This window comes from Chamaea fasciata, unplaced genomic scaffold (genome assembly GCF_029207755.1).
Source record: "Chamaea fasciata isolate MVZ Bird 193981 ecotype frontalis unplaced genomic scaffold, bChaFas1.0.hap1 SCAF_4, whole genome shotgun sequence".
Classification (NCBI taxonomy): domain Eukaryota; kingdom Metazoa; phylum Chordata; class Aves; order Passeriformes; family Sylviidae; genus Chamaea; species Chamaea fasciata.
The window spans coordinates 30,745,141-30,764,227 of record NW_027094089.1 but is presented as its reverse complement, the minus strand read 5'-3'; the positions used below and the strand labels follow the sequence as shown (position 1 = coordinate 30,764,227).

Sequence of the window (19,087 nt, the reverse complement as noted above, 5' to 3'; positions counted from 1 at the left end):
TTTTATGGCCTAGTGATATTCTCAGATCAGCAAACAGACCAGGCTCTTTTGAACTACTCTAGTGAGACGGGACTTGTAAGAAAAGATATGATATACTGTAATCCCTCTGCTTTTGAGATGTGTGAGCCATGCACTGGATCTGAGCCATATGCCAGCTGCTGACAGGTGCTAGTCATGTTAAGTGTAGCATAAAGAGAAGCTCCACAGTCCAACAGCTCTGGCCTTTCCAGAACCCCCTTCGGGAGAAATTGAAGTGGCAATCAGTGAACTGAATAATTCTGAATCTTGGCAAGAGTAAGGAAGCACTATGCTTTTGCTCTGCTGATGAAGCTGAAACCTCCAGGTACACTCATGCATCAGTGATTTTTATACTAACTGAAATGGAAATGCAAAGCTGTATTGCCTAAGACCACACTTGTTTTTCAACCTGATATAGCTGTTGTCTGCTACCACCTGCCTACTGCTCCCTTCAACTTTCCTTGCACAGCTGGCCCTACAGAGCAAACCTCCTGGTGCCTGCAGGGAAACCTAGGACATTATCTTGACTCAACTACATGAGCGTTTTAAACGGAAAATCATCAATAAGTGTGAGCAGAAGTTACATCCTGCCAACTCTGTTGTAAGAATAGTAGTTTCTGGAAGAGCAGCAGTAAATTATTCAGCAGTTTTAGGCAGGCGCCTGCCCTTTGTAGGCGCTTGCATAAAATATTGCTGTTGGTGCCATACTCCTTCTTTTTGCACTAGATGTATACAAAATAAATAAAGCAACCAATCACATTGCTGTAAAATATTGAGTATCATAATTTTGAACATTATAGCTATGTTTTATCATAGTTACTGATTCTTTCCATCAGGTTGCTTAAAATGAATGCAGAAGGAATAAGTATCTGTGTCAAGAAATTCAGTGTTGCCTCTTCCATTGTATAGGCTGTCTAAAAAAACGGGACCACTATGGACCATAACTACTAGTAGTACTATATGTTTCTGAGTTGAACATTGCAAGTAACAGGCTTCCTATTTTTCTCAATTTCACAAAGCATCCCATATTTAAAACAAAAACAATGATAGGTACTCAAACACTACTGCTTTCTTTAAATTATATTCTACTTGATGCTAATTTTCCTTCAAATACAGTAAATGTTGAAGTGCAAGCATCAACCATTAATGTAGGAAACATTCTAGCACATTCCTTCCATCATCCTCAAGATACCTAGGCAGTGGACAGAAAAGTAACTCAAGTGAACAGATGAGAATACACAGATTAAAGCAAATGAGATCTCTCTCCCAAGGAAAAAAAAATTAGGCTGCTGTGGAAAAATGAAATCACTGGCAACCTCTCCATTCCCAGCAGAGTAGTGGGTGGCACAGGAAGAGGAGAGTCATTTGAGAAACACTGAGAGACAGTTAAAGAGACTAAAAAAATAAAATTAAGGAAGGTAAACACTAAAAAAATGTAAGAATGAGAAACAAAAACAAAGAGGAAAGAGAGGAAGACACTTATCAAAATGTAAATCAAGTGAAGAAAATTGTTAAATGACAATTAAAAAGAAGCATAAATTTTGAATCAAGACAAGAGAACAAGAGAATGAACAAGGCAAAAAGAATGTCAAGGCCATAAAACAAAGGGAATTTTGAAGGAGGAAATACATTGCTAACATCTAGTATTTTTCCAGGTTTGTTTTTTTTTTATTTTTTTATTTTTTAATTGAGATGCTACAAGCAAAATAAGCCTCTTGGATCAGGCTGCTGTCATCATTCCCTGCATAAATGTGTCCAAGAGCTTTATAAATAATTTTGTAAGCAGCACAATGCAGCAGGACAGAGGAAGTATGTTTCTGTCTCTAATGAAATCTGCAACTATCAATAAGTGCTCTGTGTAATACAACTCTTGCAAGCAAATTCTGTAGCTTCTGTCTGCCCTGTCTCACCATCCAGATTTGTTTTCCTTCTTGTGTAACATAACCCATCATCCCTCTTTTCATCTGTCTTATAATCCACATTTCTCTCCCTTACAGATCATTAAAAGAAAAACCAATTTTTGGCCAAGTACTTTATGTAAGTTTTCTTACAGCAATGAGGGTCGAAATCCTAAGTACCATGATAGACACAGTCTCAAAGATGGATTAATCACTCTTATTATCAGTTTCACACAGCCACTTCAGTCACAAAAAAGATGTTTCACAAAACGATTTCCTTGAGTACTGTTTGTCTCAATAACTCACAGTACTGGAGCTGTGCTAAATTACCTACAAAAGCCTGTACCTCTCTGTAGCACTTGGTATTTAAGCTTTACACTGTATCACACATTTCCACCATGCCTAGTGTGCCAAACCAGGTATTTCACTTTAACTAAGCTGATAAGCAGAGAACCATAGAAACACTGAGGTTGGTTTTGAATCAGCAGATTTGCCTGTTGATCCAGCACTATCAAGCCCACTAAATCATGTCGTGAAGTGCCACATCTACATGCTTTTAAATGCCTCCAGGAATGGTGAGTCAGCCACCTCCCTGGGCAGCCTGTTCCTATGCCTGACAACCTTTGTGGTGAAGAGATTTTTCCCCAATACCCAATCTAAACCTCCCCTGGCACAACTCAAGGCCACATGCTCTTGTCCTATCACTTGCTAACTGGGAAAAGAGACTGACTCACTCTATACTTTCTAGTAATAATTTCTGATCATAGGTTTCTGCTGTGATGGTTAGCACTAAGAGATTTCACTCTTTTTTTCAGTACTTGTTTTCACCATTCCACATTCCTTGTTTTTCTTTCCTCATCTCCCTTTCTAATGATATCTTGTCCTTTTTTTAAATGCTTTTATAACATCCTGTATTTTTCATGTTTATTGTATTGATATATAAAAAGAGAAATGAAGTTTGCTATTCAGATCTAGCAAAATCCAAATAATCAGTTATTCCATAGAAGTTTTAAATGTTTAAATAGTTACAGAAAATAGTTATAAACACAGCTTTGTGCCATATTGCAGTCTACTTGAAAGGTTAAGTATTCACATCAAATATTTACTACTTCAAAATATCGTTTCAATCCATGTTAGTGATTATTTTAAATTTTAAATTTTACTGTTGCTATTAACACTGTCCCCCCTGCACTCTCCTGAGGTTAATTGCAAGACCCAGAAGAGTCTATTAGCTTACAATATTTCAGCTTTCAGCTGTTTGTGCTGCTTTTGGCTGGGGTGGAGTTAACCTTCTTCACAGTGGCTGGTATGGGGCTGTGCTTTGGATTTGCACTGAACACAAAGTTGATAATATTATGATGCTTTTGTTATTGCTGAGCAGGGCTCACACAGAGCCAAGGCCTTTTCTGCCTCTCCTTCTGCCACACTGGTGAGGGGGCTGGGGGTGCCTGGAAGACTGGGAAGAGACACAGCCAGGGCAGGTGACCCCAACTCACCAGAGGGATATTCCAGACCATGTGGCATCAAGCTCAGTACATAAAGTGGGAGGAAGAAAGAGGAAAGGGAGATGTTTGGCCTGTGGCTTCCCAAGTTACTATCATGCAGGATGGGGCCCTGCAGTCCTGCAGATGGCTGCACTGCCCATGGGAAGCAGTGAATTCATTCCTTGTTTCACTCTGCTTGCGTGTCGGGCTTTTGCCTTCCCTGCTGAACTGTGTGTATCTCAATCCACGAGTTTTTCAGGTTTTACCCTTCTGATTCTCTCTCGGACCCTGCTGGTGGGGCAGTGAGCGAGCAGCAGTCTGGGGCTTGGCTGATGGCTAAAGGGATAAACCACAACAACAACAAAGGTATTACTGCTGCTCTTGCACAAAGCAATAAATATCCCCAGTGTTGAGCAAGTAAAACTGATGAAAACTTGCTTTAAAAATATTATAAAGAGTCAGCCTGTACACTTCTGTTAACTTTAACTAGCCCTCTCAATTTGAATAGTAGAATTAGTGGAGGATTGAAAATTGGTTTGACCTCTTCAGAATAACCAGTGAGTTTTGGGTCCTCCACAGACCAAAGAATTAACTGTTTATATTTTCTCTCTGTGTTGGCCTACAGCATAAAATGATGAGAACAGAACTTCTACAGCTATTTCTAAAATAATACTTTTTGAGATAGTTTATCTGAATGTAATATGCTTAGTTTAATCACAAAATAGTCACTGTCAAAATTACAGAAAGAAACTGATAGTTTCACTAACCATGGGACCTCCAGCTTAAAAAGAACCCCAAAGATACCAGTTTTTGCAAAGCTAACAACAAAGTAACCTAATCTTGGTGAAGACTAATGTAGTATTGTAAACATGGATTGTTCTAAAATCTTTTAGACAATACCAAAAATCTTCTTCTCTTGAAAGAACATTTAATTGTAAGTAACCTTCTAAGAGAAGGGGAAATCACCTTAACTATGAAATAGCTCACCTTATTCAGTGATAATCTGTGGGAAAATGTGATGAGTTCTCATAGTACCAGGAGATCTATGTAAAACTATGATGACTTACTTTTTCAAGCAATAAATATTTTTCTATATAAAATTCAGTTATCCTATCTTGATACTGCTTCTGTTCTATAACAATTAACATATATAGTGTATTTACACTACATCCCTGACCCCTTCACAAAAATGTTAAGTAGTTTGATGCAAGAAGAGAGATGCTTTAAATAGACAACTTCTCCTGGTCGAGTAGATTGGTATGGAAGACTAAAATGCAAATTCCAGATGTTCTTCCAGACAGCACACCAGTATAGAAAAACTCTGCACAGCATTTACTACAAGGACATGGGAGCCACCATACCAGAACCGACCAGTGATCCATCCAGTCTAGCATCCTGTCTCTGGCAATGGCTTGTACAACATCTGATACTCTGTCAGTCAGCAAATCACCTACCCAAGTTTACACAAGCAGTCAGGCATTATTGTATCACCACAGCACAGAGCTGGAGTGAAAAGAAAGCAGAGGAGAGTATTTCTAGCACAAAATTACTCAGATTTTCAAAACATTCAGATTTCTCTGGACACCCTCCCTTTTCTTTCGCCTCTCCACTTCTCATTTCTGAACATATCCACATCCTTACTTTTTAATATGTCATTCAATGAGATGAAGTTAGGGTGCTTGAAAAGGTATGTAAATATGCAGGAAGCTTAAGTCAGGCTAATAAAGATTTAGAAGATTATTTCTTCTCTTCACTAGATTTTCTGGCAATAAAAAAAAGTCAGATTTCCAGACAGTAAATCTAACACTAGATACCCCTTGACTGAAGCATGGATCATCTCTGAATTTAAGTCAAACAGTAGTCAAAACTCAGATGCTTAGTCCAAACAAGCTCAGCTATGGAGGAATTAACAAAAAAATAAACAAGCAAAAAACCCTGCTTAATATGCTTTGAGTTTCTCAGACATGCTGAACAGCTAGAGGCAATCAATATACAATGTCAACAGAAGAACGATTTGTTAATAAAAATTACTGACTGAAGCAGTGGGGTAGGGGCTGGCATTTACAGATCAAGCAAGTTCTGACCATATTCTAGCAGTAAAGGGGTGAAGGTGGAGACAAAACTGGAGAAAAAAAAGAAATATTTACAGCAGAAGGGTTTTTTTATTTCTTCCTTTAAAGGTTAGTGGCAGTACTAAAACCCAAACAAACGCTTATTTTTTTGCCAAATAGAAACCTCTCTTTCCAATGTGTTTCTAATACAGACCTCTGGCATTCATTTATCCTTTGTAACAACCAAGTAAGTATTTTGTCAACTTTTAAAAAATGTAGTTGAGTAAATCAATGGCCTTAGCAGGAGAGACCTAATATAGAGCCAGATTTTCCAGACTAGTGAAGGAACGCTGGCTCAAGTCTGGATGGGAGGAGGGGAGCAAACGTGGCTTTAATCCATCTTTGTGCCTCACTGGCATAAATTACAGCAGCACTTTTTCTGTCATTCCCCAAGCTAGCATCAGCATGTAAAACACATTGCAGCTTAGTTTTCAGGGGTTTACTGTGTTTGTCACAGTTAAGCTTCTGAAACTGAAGCTGCAAAGACTGGTGCTAATCTTGAGGAAGCCATATTTCATAACCCTGAATTTGAGGGTTTGTAGGAAAGAAAAATCTGTGTTTTATAAAATGTATATAAAACAAGGTTTATAAAAGAAATATGACCAATACTTTTAGGTGTCTGTCCTGAAGAACTTCACCCTGCAAATCTCATAGTATATGCTGCAGTAAATAGGAAATCCTGGAAATAAAATGGAACACATTATCAATGTATATGGATTAAATATTAACAGTGTGCATCGTGATTTAGTTCTTAAGAGAAATTAAATATTGTAATATAAAGACAGCCTGGCAAACTTCAACATTAACCTGACTCTGAAATTGCAATTTCAATTAAAAAAGACCCAAGTCGAAACCAATTTTAGCCTATACTCTACAACAGTAGACATTGAAAAGTGATGCCTTGGTACTATTTTAAGACCCAAATCTCTCTCTGTTACAAAACCTTTTGCTGTGCGAATGCAAAGTAAGTAAAATATTGTGTGCTTCCACTCCTAATCGTGCCACATTTTTCATGAAACCAATCATAAATATTCTGAAAGGAGACTTCCTTGTATTATGAACAAAAACATTTTTTAAAGAAGATAGAGGGCATAACTATTGATACTGGATAGAGAATACCTTCATTCAATATACAGATCTACTTTTTGTTTGTTCTGGAGTAAAATAAAACTATCTCTGCAAACTGGGTAAAAAACTGTACACTCAAATCGCAATTACTGTCCTGGCAAAAAGAGCTCAGGATTAGCACCCAATGTTCCCACAACATTTAACTGGCCTCAGTGACAGTTTTCTGAAATTCAGAATTGGGAACAGGTTACAGTATCTGACTCGTATAAACCAGGCTGCACTTTAAATGGTTAGCACTGAACTGCTGTGTTTTTTGCCCACAGAGCCAATAAATTAATAAAAACAGACCCATTCCTTTCAATTTCTGCTGAAATCAGGAGATCTGATCTATGTAAAGCACCACTTGTGCACATCAAAATATTTTATGACCAAGAAGATGATATGTTTAAAGGCTTCCTAAGACATGTGAGATTTTAAAGTAAGCATGTCATTAAATTCACTTGAATTGGTTATACTCCTCATTATCTTACAGGAGATTTTTTACAAATAACGTGAAGCACAATAGTTCCAACAACACTAGTAATGACACAACATGGACATGAAACCATACATTAAGCAAGACATGAAATAACTTTTTGTTTAAAATAGAAGACCTTTACTGTCACACAGTTTTCACAACAACCTTTTGTGCAAATTGCCAGATATTTTCAGGCATTGACTTTTTCACTTCAATTTTAAAAACTCTTTTTTTTCCTATACCTCAAATTAATCAACATTCAGAATAGTTTAGACTCAACAAAGGTAAGTAACCAGAAGAATTTTAGACTGAAAAACTACCACCTTATTCCAAATTCCCACTTTACTCATTCTTTTTTGTCCCACAGCATATCTGAAAGCTGAATGGATTTAGGTTATTTCAAATAAAAAGAAAGACTAAGTTTCAGAGTCTAGACATACTTCCAAAAATACTTAAGTGACTTATTTACATTTGTTGCTTAGTTACAGCTGTGACAGCACTCCACACGGAAGAAAAAAGCTGATCTCTTCTAAAGACTAAGAAGCTTTATGTTTCAGATGTAACACCTTACATTCCACCCAGGAAACACTGCAAGTGGTTCAGTTATGAGTACTGGCATCACGTGCTCTTAATTAAATGAACTATGTAGCATGCTGGCAGTCTCAGTCAAATTCTGAAAGGCTGCAGAGTGCACTACTGGGAGCAGATAAAGGCCTGTGATGAGATCTGAATCCTGAAAAAGAAATCCTAAACTTCTAGCCAGGTGCAGAATGCAGGAAAAATTGCTGGGCTTCACTGTAAAACTAATTCTAAAATCAACTGGGGGTCTACTTGCAGCCCTGACTTGTGAACTGATGGGATTAATAACAGACCAAATCCTTCTACTAAGGATGATACAGATTTTGGCTGATTCTCCGGTGGCAGCAATTTTAAGGCACTTCACATAATCATGCTCATCTGATAAGGAACAACTTTCACATTAATATTTAATATTTAATATTTCAGTTTGTACTGAATATTGAAGGTCCAACAGGATGAATGCGGCATCTTCCATGAAGTCAAAACTGAAGAAGTAACAATGTAAAACCATATTTACCAGAACTCAGATAACCAGTACAGAAATAGTTTTCAAGCAGGAAGAGAATACTGCCTCAATGCAATGTTCATAATATAGAATCATAGATTGGTGTGGGTTGGTAGGGATGTTTGAAGGTCACCCAGTCCAACCCCACTGCCATGTGTCAGTCATCTGCCACCCCTCTGGGCAACCTGTTCTTGTGCCTCCACCCTCTGAGTACATAATTTCTTCCTAGCATCTAATATAAATTTCCCCTCTTTTAATTTAAAATCATCACCCTTCATCCTGTCCCTATCTGCCCAAGTAAAAAGTAATTCTCACTCTTTCTTTTAATCATCCTTTAATTATTGAAATACCTACCACCAACCACAAAGTCTCTCCAGATCCTTCTTACCTAGCCTGAACAACCCCAGCTCCCTCAGCCTTTTCTCACAGGAGAGATATTCTTGCCTCCAATCATTTTTGTGATCCATCTCAGCTTAAAAAAAGCCCAAGTCTTTCCCGTGCTGGGGCCCCAGAGCTGATGCAGCACTGCAGGTGGGCTCTCAGCAGAGCAGAGCAGAGGGGCAGAATCCCCTCCCTGGCCCTGCTGCCCACACTGCTCTGGATGCAGCCCAGGACACGTTTGGCTCTCTGGGCTTTGAGTGCCCAGGGCTGGGTCATGTCCAGCCTCTCACCCTCCAGCACCCCCAGGTCCTTCTGGGTGGGGCTGCTCTGGGTCTGGGATTGCCCTGGCCCAGATGCATCTCCTTTGCCTTGTTCACTTTATGACACTCACGTGAACCTGCTTCTCAAGCTTGTCCTGGTGTCCCTGGATGACATCCCATTTTTCTGTAATGTCACCTGCCCTGCTCAGCTTCCTGTCACCTGCAAATGTACTGAGGGTGCACTCGGTGCCACTGCCTCTGTCACTGATAAAGACACTAAAGAGCATCAGTCCCAAGAAGTGAACAAATGGGCATATCTTTTCAATCAATCCAAAAATTAACCCATCATGATTTCCTAACCTTCTTCCATGTTGTTGGGGGTTAGGTTTGTTCCTTCTTTCTCTAAAGAATTTTTACCCCACAAGTTACCAAGGAGACCAAGTGTTGGATACTTGAGAGTACTTAACCGAAACAAAGAGGTGGACAAAGGTGGAAGGGGGAGATAATGCAGGTAAAAGACAAAGTTTGAGGCAGCTGTGCTGCGTGCTCTTCTTTTTCCGGCGTTCGGGGAGAGAGAGAACGGCTGTTGCTGGCTGGAAGAGTTTCACTGTGGCCAAAGGGATCCAGTCCTGGGAAATCTATCACCGGTTCGGCCTGAATCCTGACTTTTCCCTGCCACCCGCAGGAGCTGGGCCAGGCACTGCCTTGCCTTCGGCTTCTTCAGTGCTGCTCCTCTTGCTACAGTGTGACCGTGCACCCCCTGCGCTGCCGGGACATCCTGCCCCTGCCTGCCGGGACACCCTGCCATCCCAGCTACCAGCCCGGGACTTTTCCACTGTTTCAGCTTGGTGCTCTGAGGATCCTGCAGGGACACCGAAACCAAACTGCCCTGGGTTTTGTGAAACAAAGCCCTCAAGGTTCTTGGTACTGTTTTCGTTTGTTATTAATGCTGTAGTTGTTTGGCGGGTTTTTTTTTTTGTGTGTGTGTGTTTGTTTGCTTTGTATTACATACTAGTAAAGAACTGCTATTCCTATTTCCCAAATCTTTGCCAAAGAACCTCTGATTGTAATTTTACCTGGCAGATACCTGTCTTCCCAAACCAAGACACATGTCTTATAAGGTTCTGTAAACTTGATTGGTTTTGTATGCAATGTATGGTATTTCAGTGGTATGGAGTGATGATCATCCTGAGTTTTCAGTTACTTGTTAGTTTTAAATTCAAGAATGGTACTGGAGTCGATACCTGAACCTTTTTGTGCATTTTGTCCATGAGTCTGTATAAATAATGGAGATTCTACATAGGTATGTGCTAAATCGACTTGGCAACTAGGTGAGTTTTCAAAAAGCAATGTGGTGGCTCCCTTACTACCGAAAATTTCACCAACCCAAAAGCGGTCTAGCTTCAGTGTGCCAAAATGCCTTGCAGTTTCAGGAAGCATCCAATTGTTTTAAAAGATCAGAAAGAGAAGAGTCTAAGTCCAGAATTTTGGTTAAGGACATGATATGTATTTTTATAGCAGAGAATCTGTTCCTTCCACAAAAGCCAGTATCCATATAGAAAACTGTAGGTTTATTTCTTACATTTCACAAGCATGTATAATTCAGCTGGAGAGCCCTGTCTTTAGGAGTGCCCTGTCTTTAGGAGTAGACAGCCACAGTTCAATGTCAAAGTGAAAACTGCAATGTGGTAATGGTTGGTTAGTTCATTTCCACTTGACTCTACTGGAGAAGAATATAATTACAGAACATATGCATAATATGACGTTCTGAATGTTTATTTGAATATTTAGAATTCATGTGATTTTGGCAAACAGGAGTAAGAGTATGAAAAATGGGGTACAATTTAAAAAGTGCAAGGGCGAAATTCCAATAAGAGTGACCAACAGTAAGGGTACAGGACAGAACTATGTTTGGCAACCATCGAATAGGAAAGGATCTCTGGCTTAGAAAGGATTGAAAACCAGGAATGAAAAAAGCAGCAACAAAAAAAAGTAATCCTTCCCCTCAACATGGACAAAGACTTAGCTGAGTGTTGTATCTAGTCTCAGATTTCACATTTTGAAAGAAGCACTTGGAACTCTCAGAATTACTTGATGGATGGGTGTTTTACAGTACTAAGTATCACTCTTATCCTCTTAGAAGAGGAATATTTTGCACAGATTAACCAAAACAATTTCTGAAAATACTTGATTGTATTAGATTTTTTTTATCCCATTGCTGGATTCTCTCTCTGAAAAATATTTTGTCATGTTCACAGGATCTGCATCATTAGTTTCATTATCTGCAGTTGCTGTAACACCTTCCGGAATTAAATCTGCGTTTGACTACAGTTGCAACGATTTGATATTATCATCAGAACCCTGAAGTGTCATTACTACCTGAATAGGTATCACATGCATGCAACTGTTACATAATATTATACGTTACATAATATTACAATTGTTACAAATACGTGTTAAAGTAAGTGCTAAACAAAATAAGAAGCAGCAGTGTTCTGAGTAAGTGTAGCCTGTGCAAATTAAAAATACCTCTTTCAAATACAATCAAGTAAAGCAAGTGGCAAGTATCACCTAGACAAACTATTCCAGCTGGGTCTTCGGTTGTGACATACTTGGTTTTCACAATTTTAGTCTCTAAGCAAATGACACCTCACTGCCACTGTGATTGACCTTACCTGCATTTCGGGGAAAAGTCTTGTTTAAGATTTTAAGCCAAGAATGTAACGGAGTTCTGTCCAATAATCTCTACCTACCTCTACAGCACTCTATACAACCTTTAAGAAAGAGAAGAATCTAGTAACACATCTGAGTCCTTCTTATTTGGATTGTAAGCAAATGAAGAACAACTAGTAATCAAAAAGTACTGAGGACATCTAAAAAATCATTAAGAGGAAAGCACAAGCACTAGTTCTCAATATGAAGCCACAAGGAAAATAAAGCCTGGAAGAACTCAGATCAAGAATGTCTTTCTAAGGTACCCAGATGCTGTAAAATTCTGTCCACTTCCTTACTGTCAGACACTTTTATTCTTTAACCCCTTCTTTGAGCAGATATCATGTTTATTATGATATTTTGGAATTCTGTAAGGGAAATTGGATTTTGATTGCTGCAGCAAATATAGATAATCATTCTCAAGAGCAGTAGAGGTTGCAATAAAATGTCTCAGCAAAGATTCCGATTCTGATCCCACATTAAAACTTAGTCTTATGCATTTCTCTTCAGCACTCCTCACAACAGTTCCTCAGATGCGTTCTTAGACAGTAAAATCTGGTAATAATTATCAAACACCATACACACTGTTTACAATAGAGTCATATTTCTTCATTTTTTATTGCATAAAAAGTAGAATGCTGCTGAAAAGTGCCCAAACGTCTGCTATGCGCCATGCCAATACAGCAGCTCAGCCAAATATGCAGAGAGAAGTTTGCCAAACAAAAGAAAACATAACAAATTGGTAATGGTTTCTATCTTGACAGAGAATGAAAATTATACCTCAATGTGTGGCCACTCATAGACACATAAAAATGTCTTAGAGGCAATCATTTTACCTCAGATAACACACCCTGACAGTAGAGCAAAGCACACTGGCAGGCTTTCCCTTCCCATAAAAACATCATCCATGACCTACAAAATGGCCTGGAGGAATCATGTTGTTTGTGCGTATCATATATGCATATGTTATACACTAATCGTATTTCACAAAAATCAAATAAAGTAAAATTACTGTCTTTTGAGAAGTAGATTCAAATTAAGAAAGAATATTAAAGCATGAAGTCACTATAGTTATCTCAAATATTCCTGTACAACAAAGGTACTGAAAATGTAAACAACGCAAAATATGCAATTCAACTTTCTGAGTGCTTCACACAATAATTAATAGCTTTCAGAAGATTTCATTGCTTTGTTAATGTTGTTTATAGCAAATCTGTGTAACATATATTTTACAAATTACTTGGCTGAAAAGTAAATTATTTGAAAACAGACAGACCCTTCTGTCTGTAAAGTTAACATAAACACTTACTTAACTGCAAAATTCATAAGACATTAGTCTATTACTTAGTTTCATATTATTCTAAGTATTTGTTTTAGTGCAATTCTGAATGTAATATTACTGTCAATAAAAAAGTTGTATAAAATACAACTTCATAATCTGAAATTACAGCACTTCTTCATTCAGTAGGAATTACAGTGGATAGCATTACTGACAATTAGGTACCAGCAGTTACTCAGAAAGAAATACGAAAGGGATGTTTGAACTCTATAGAAGTATTTAAAAGACTGGTCATATTACTGTGACAAGAAAATGTTTGATATCAAGATCAAGTTCATAAAAAGGCCAGATAATGGAATCTTATTCTGGACATGGGAGGTTTAGACCAGATATTTGGAAGTATTTCTTTACCAAGAGGGAAGTCAAACACTGGACCAGGCTTCCCAGAGAGGAAGCCCCCAGCCCCCAGCCCCCAGCCTGTCGGTGCTCAAGAGGCATTTGGACAATGCACTTAACAACATTCTATAGCTCTTGGCTAGCCCTGAAGCTGTCAGGCAGTTGGACTGTATGATTTTTCTAAGACCCTTCCAAGTGAAATAGTTGCTCTGTAATTCTTGGAGGACTTAGAAGCACTTTGGTAGCTCAGAAGGATCTCAAAATATCAGTGAAACCCAAGGATCTTGAAACTTACATTGTATGTTATCTCTCACCCTCAAAGAGCCCGAGGTAGGAAAAGACATAATGAAGGAAGAAAACACTGTCTGAAGAAGCAACAAAATAATCTTAAGTCATCTGAAATACAGAAATTCTGGCTCTCTTAAAACATTTGCCAAGAACTTTGTTAAAGTTTGTTCTACTGGTGATTTTGCTGTAGCTCCCATGGCTTATGCACACAACTATCAAAAAAACTGTGGTCAGAGACAGCTTATTTTGTTGGAGCAGCTGTAGTGTTTGCCTTATAAACAGAGATGACATATCCTTACAAAATTTTTTGTTAGGATTTATTTTCTTTTTTCCAGGCATTTTATGCATTTTTGCATTATGTATACTTTTACGAGCACTTAACAGCATGCAGCCTAGAGCTTCAAGATCACACTTCAATCCATTTTGATTTTTATCCCTATTGATTAGTGGGTAGTCTGCATGAAAGATGAACATGAGACAACAGGTTACACACTGATTCTTTGACTGGGAGGCACTGAGGCAGTAACATCTGCAGTGCTTTACTAAGTTCAGTAATAGCCCACTGTGTAGGGGTCATCCTACACTTCAGATGAGTCAGTCTATCTTCATCTCATCCATCATTTAAAAATAATTACCACCCCCAAGACACAGTTTTAGAAGGATTTGAAACTACAGAATGCTAAATATCATGTACTCTCATGCCTTATTTTTCAGAGTGCTAAACCAGTACCTTTTAGCTGACTCCTAATGAAGCAGCTGCCTTCACATTTGGTGTTTTCTGCTACTCCAATTTATACTTGCTAGTGAGACTATGTTAACACAGCAGGATTTCTATTGGTAAACACAGAAATCCAAACAAAAAATACTCACCATCCTTCGTCATTATCCATGTCAGGTTCAGAAAGCTCATTTTCAGGAGTTTCTTCAATTGCCTGGGTTAACTTGGTTTTAAATCGGTCCAATAATGCCAGTGTCTGAAATTACACACGTGGTTTTAGAGAAGTTGTGTATTTCGACACACCAGTAGGCATATACAACATTTTTATTATTTTGAGAAAAAAGTACAAGGAGAGTGATCTTTCATACAAATTTGGAAGAAACACTTTCAAGAGGCAAGTAGAGTGAGAGGTGATGGTGGGTGTGAGAGAGGGACTGCATGGAGGACACCCATGGAGAGAGTGGGAAGGCAGTGCTGAGACAAGAGCAGGCAGGGAAGGGCCTGTCAGGTGTGAAAAAGCATTTCTCTCACCATCTAGTAAAATAAAAAGGCATATTTAAGGAACAAATACTTGTAGCTACTAACAGAATAAAACAGCTGATTAAATAACACTACTGACAATGAATTTTACTTTTTGGACATGCTACTGTCCTCTTTTAAAGCAATCCACTGTATAAATTACAAACCATTCAAGCCTTGAAGACCCAGTTTAACTGATATTTATATACCTTGTGTTGATGACTTCTTAAATTATGTGTGGACATTGAAAAAATTAAAAGTTTTTTGTCCCAAATAAAATGAACCAGCTTAACTAATTCTGCAGATACAGGCTGTTATGCTGCACACATAAAGCTGATACTCATTTAAATCTGCTATTCTATTCTCAACAGGACATTGCCAGATCTTTCAGGGACCATGAAGTCAACGAATCTCAGATGACACCTGAAGATCATACCATAGTTCTTGTTTCTGATCATCTCAAATGGGAGTTTGATTATACAAAAGTCGTAGGCCTGAGCCTTGTGATGGTAGAGGGGGGCTCTTAAAAAAAAAGTGAAGAACATATGAATAATTTGCACAGCCCACAGCTCTTTTACTTTTTTTTTTTTTTATCCTGATATTTGAGACATTCCTGAAAATGAAAGCACCAGGGAGTAAGTGCCTAACTGAATTTATGTGGCAGGTGACATTTGATTTGTAGGTGATAGGCTGGCAACCTATGTTGTAAAACACCTCTCTATGGCTGTGTAGTTTTGTTTGGTCAAGTTTTTCAAATTTAAAAGAATAAAAACTAAACAAGAATAGAAAACAGAAATAGGAAATACCAGAAGTGTTCACTGGAATCAAATTTCCTTCTGGGAGCAATCTTAACTTGAGGAGTTTCCTGGCTTTTGAATTCTTTCAAAAACATATTTTAGCACTGCCAAGGGCAGATTTTGGAGGACTTTTTTTGCATTTACTTTCTTTATTTTCTGTCTGATCTTCTGTTTAAGATGAGAGAGAGGAAAGTTTTGAGGATATTTTTGCCTGCAAATTATTATAGATCTATAGCTTTCCATACTACTGCAGATGAACACTACTTGAAACACCTGCGACAGCAAATCTTTGCCTAGGCCATCAGAAGGAAACAAACTGACCCTTTTAATATTAAAATGTGACCAAAAAAAAGCTACATTCCCCATGTCTTGTCTAATTTTCTCTACTGACAGCATTCCTGTGAATAGGTCTGATGACAGAAATAATTTTGAAATATCTTAGTAGGCATTTTTGCAGTGAATCACTACATGCTATACTGTGCTTCAAATAACTTTAAAATTTGACCCTTGTGGAGTAAAAGGGCTAGGACTTCCATTTTCTAGTATTTTAGGGAAACATACCTTTTCTCCCTCTTCCTTAACTACTGCACTGAGGATGCAAAATGGTATTGTGATGTAAGATCAGTTACAAGGGGCGTGGGACTAGAAGAGGCTCTCCACGAGGGAAATGGATTACAAAGAACTTGATTAATTATTGTTGAATAGTTGCCAGCAAGGTTATGTATATAAAAATTAAGATCTACTAGAATATATCTCCCTATCATCTCATCTTGTTTTCTAGTGATGTCCAGTACAGGACTGATATAAATTCATTAGACAAGGTTTTAAGTCCCTTGATCCACACTGCCAACAGTGCTTTAGTACTCTTTGATTCAAAGATAACAGGATTTTGAATGTACAAAGTTTCCATAAACTTCTTAGTTTAGAGCTAAATCAGCTTGCTGCATATATAAAGGTTTGCCAAATGCTGCTTTGAAGTTACTAAGCATCAAGTTTCCAATCTCTTCTAGATTCAACATGTGAACAGGAACATCTTCATAGCTGAACTGAGATGCTCTTACAAACCAATGAGTTTGATGTACAGCACAGATTTTAAGTTGATGGTATTTCCACTTCACAAGCAGTTTCATATATTTCATCATCTCAGACTATTCTAGAAAAAACATGTACTTTTGTAAAGCAAACCTTATTTTGCCCATATTGGCCTACTAAAGTCTACAGACATCCCAACTAATTTTGAATAATAATTTTCATTGTATTTAAAACAGCTTCTCTTTTTACAGTACTTATAAACTATTTCTTTCATTTCACAACAACAAGAAGTATTGATGAATTTAATATTTTTGAACTGTAATTTAAAATGTTAAATACCCCAGCTAGAAAAAATGCCAAATATGTGAACTTCTGTCCCAGTGCTACCTTAGGGCAAGGAAAGCATAAGGTGAAGAAATGCAAACTCTCACAAATGTAATCAAGGACACCTCTTCATGACTAGCATTTCCTTTCAGAAGATTTTAATAACTAAACTGGGAGCCCTTTCAAACACACATTGAAAATTCACTAACCTGTCTACCTGCGTAATTAAAATATTTATTTTTATGAATAATAACTTTCTTTTAATGGAAAATGAAACAACAGATCTTAAAACTTTTCTTTTATACAAATGAAGAGATAAACATATCCAAAAAGGAACATAATTCATTTTCTGGATTCTTGTTGCCCAGGCCATCAAAATATTACCTGATCTTCACGGGATACTCCTTTCTTTGGCTGCTGTTTTCGCTTGTCTTCATATTTTCTCTTCTCCTGAAGGTATTCTTCAACAACACTGTTTGGAGCAGGGTCCTCCTCTGAATAAGGAAACATATTTGGTTAAACAAATTTAATTTGGTTTCATGATTTAGTGTCTTTTTGGAGATAAAATACCAAGAAAAACACTCCCATAAAACATTTAAGTTGTACTGCTTTCTCAGCAGTAGAATGATTTGCTACTTGCTGAAATGAAAAACACAACACTGTACTGGGCGGCGAATGAGTCGAAAGATTTTTGTTTCAATTATATTTTACTATGGAGCCAGGGAAAGCAGGATAACAGAAATAAAACCTCTGATGAAAACTGTTGAAATTCCTTTAACCAGGTGACCTTCATTTCTGCAGATCTTTCTTGTAGCAGTTGAAATGTTATGTGTATTAATATTCTGTGACTATATGTTCAAAAGAAGACAAATACTATTTATAGAAAAATTCAGTTTTCTTCTTTTGTAGGCTGAAGTAGCCACAAATCAAATCCTTGATTTTGCAATAGGGAAAAAACCCAGTAACATTTAAATTTTAAACAGAGTCCATCTTATCAATCACGAAAAAACTCTTTTTTATATAACAAAGTGATATATGGATGAGTCAAAAGCTATTCTTATCTTTTTTAACAGTGTCTTCACTGTATAGTATTCACTGTCCCATTAAAATCTTAATGAATTAATTATCAATAATTTAATGGGACAAAAAATGGAACTGGAAAATTGATCAACACCATACTTTCACATTATTTTCTTCAGCCTGGTGAACTGTAAATCTAAATGAATTTGTTGTTACCAGGTTGTTACCAGCTATAAAGAAAAAGTTTCTGATTCCAAACTAAATTTCTTTCACAACTCAAGTCTTCTATGAAGTTTATAAACACAGGACATTGTAATAAAAGGAAATAAACTTGTAATAATATATCTACATATAAAATATTTGCTTTACATGTTTCTACAAATAAAACATCTTATTTACTTTTTATCTTAATTTTTATACTGTATTTAAACAACATTTAAACCTTTTCTACATTGTATTTAAAGGTTACCAGGGAAAATAATCAAAAATACTTAATACCATTCAGAGCTAGGTTTTTTGCTGTTTTCCAGTTACGTTGGATATAATCATGACCAGAGTATGACAGGTACCAGCAAGATAAAGAAAGAAAAACCCATCTTCCAGAATGACCAAAATAGATAAATTCATAAACATACACATTTAGGGATGAGTAAACAGCTGCATGAATGAAATAAAATCTGCCATAAAATCTCAAGCAGCATAATATCAAATGAACTGAGAACAGAAGTTCACAAAAAAACTACCACACATAATGACAAAGGTCAATACTTCCTCCTATTATGTCAATTCCTTCTACTAATTAATAATCCTATTCTTACTTCAAGACCAACCCCTCGTCAAAATAATTCATTAGTTTCTGCATAAATGCATGTATCCAAAGTGTTGATTGTCCGGAAACAACACAACATCTTCTTTTACTAACATTAAGCTCCTAGATAAATAATTTGAAGCACAAAACTATCTGCTTCCTTATGAAAACCAGGTGACATTTACCTAAATGAGTGCTTTGAAGGGAATCACATTTACTCCATGATCAAGCAAAAGAACTGAGAAGAGTGTTCTTGAACACGTACAAAAATGCCAGTCACAAATTGGCCGCAAACATGTAAACCTGGAATCCACCCTATGATATACATATGCTGAATTTAAAGATGTGATCTTTAGTCATACAGGTCTTTTGA

General features: G+C 37.3%; 1 protein-coding gene across 1 annotated transcript in view; it reads right to left on the bottom strand.

The window, feature by feature from the left end:
• Nucleotides 1–19,087, bottom strand: part of CWC27 (CWC27 spliceosome associated cyclophilin) — a 98,917-nt gene that overhangs the window by 3,947 nt on the left and 75,883 nt on the right. The window contains exons 12-13 of the mRNA XM_066181205.1: nucleotides 17,271–17,380; nucleotides 14,367–14,470 (exon numbers count right to left, since the gene is read on the bottom strand). Of these exons, the coding sequence (XP_066037302.1) occupies nucleotides 14,367–14,470; nucleotides 17,271–17,380 (214 nt within the window). The remainder of the gene's footprint in view (nucleotides 1–14,366; nucleotides 14,471–17,270; nucleotides 17,381–19,087) is intronic.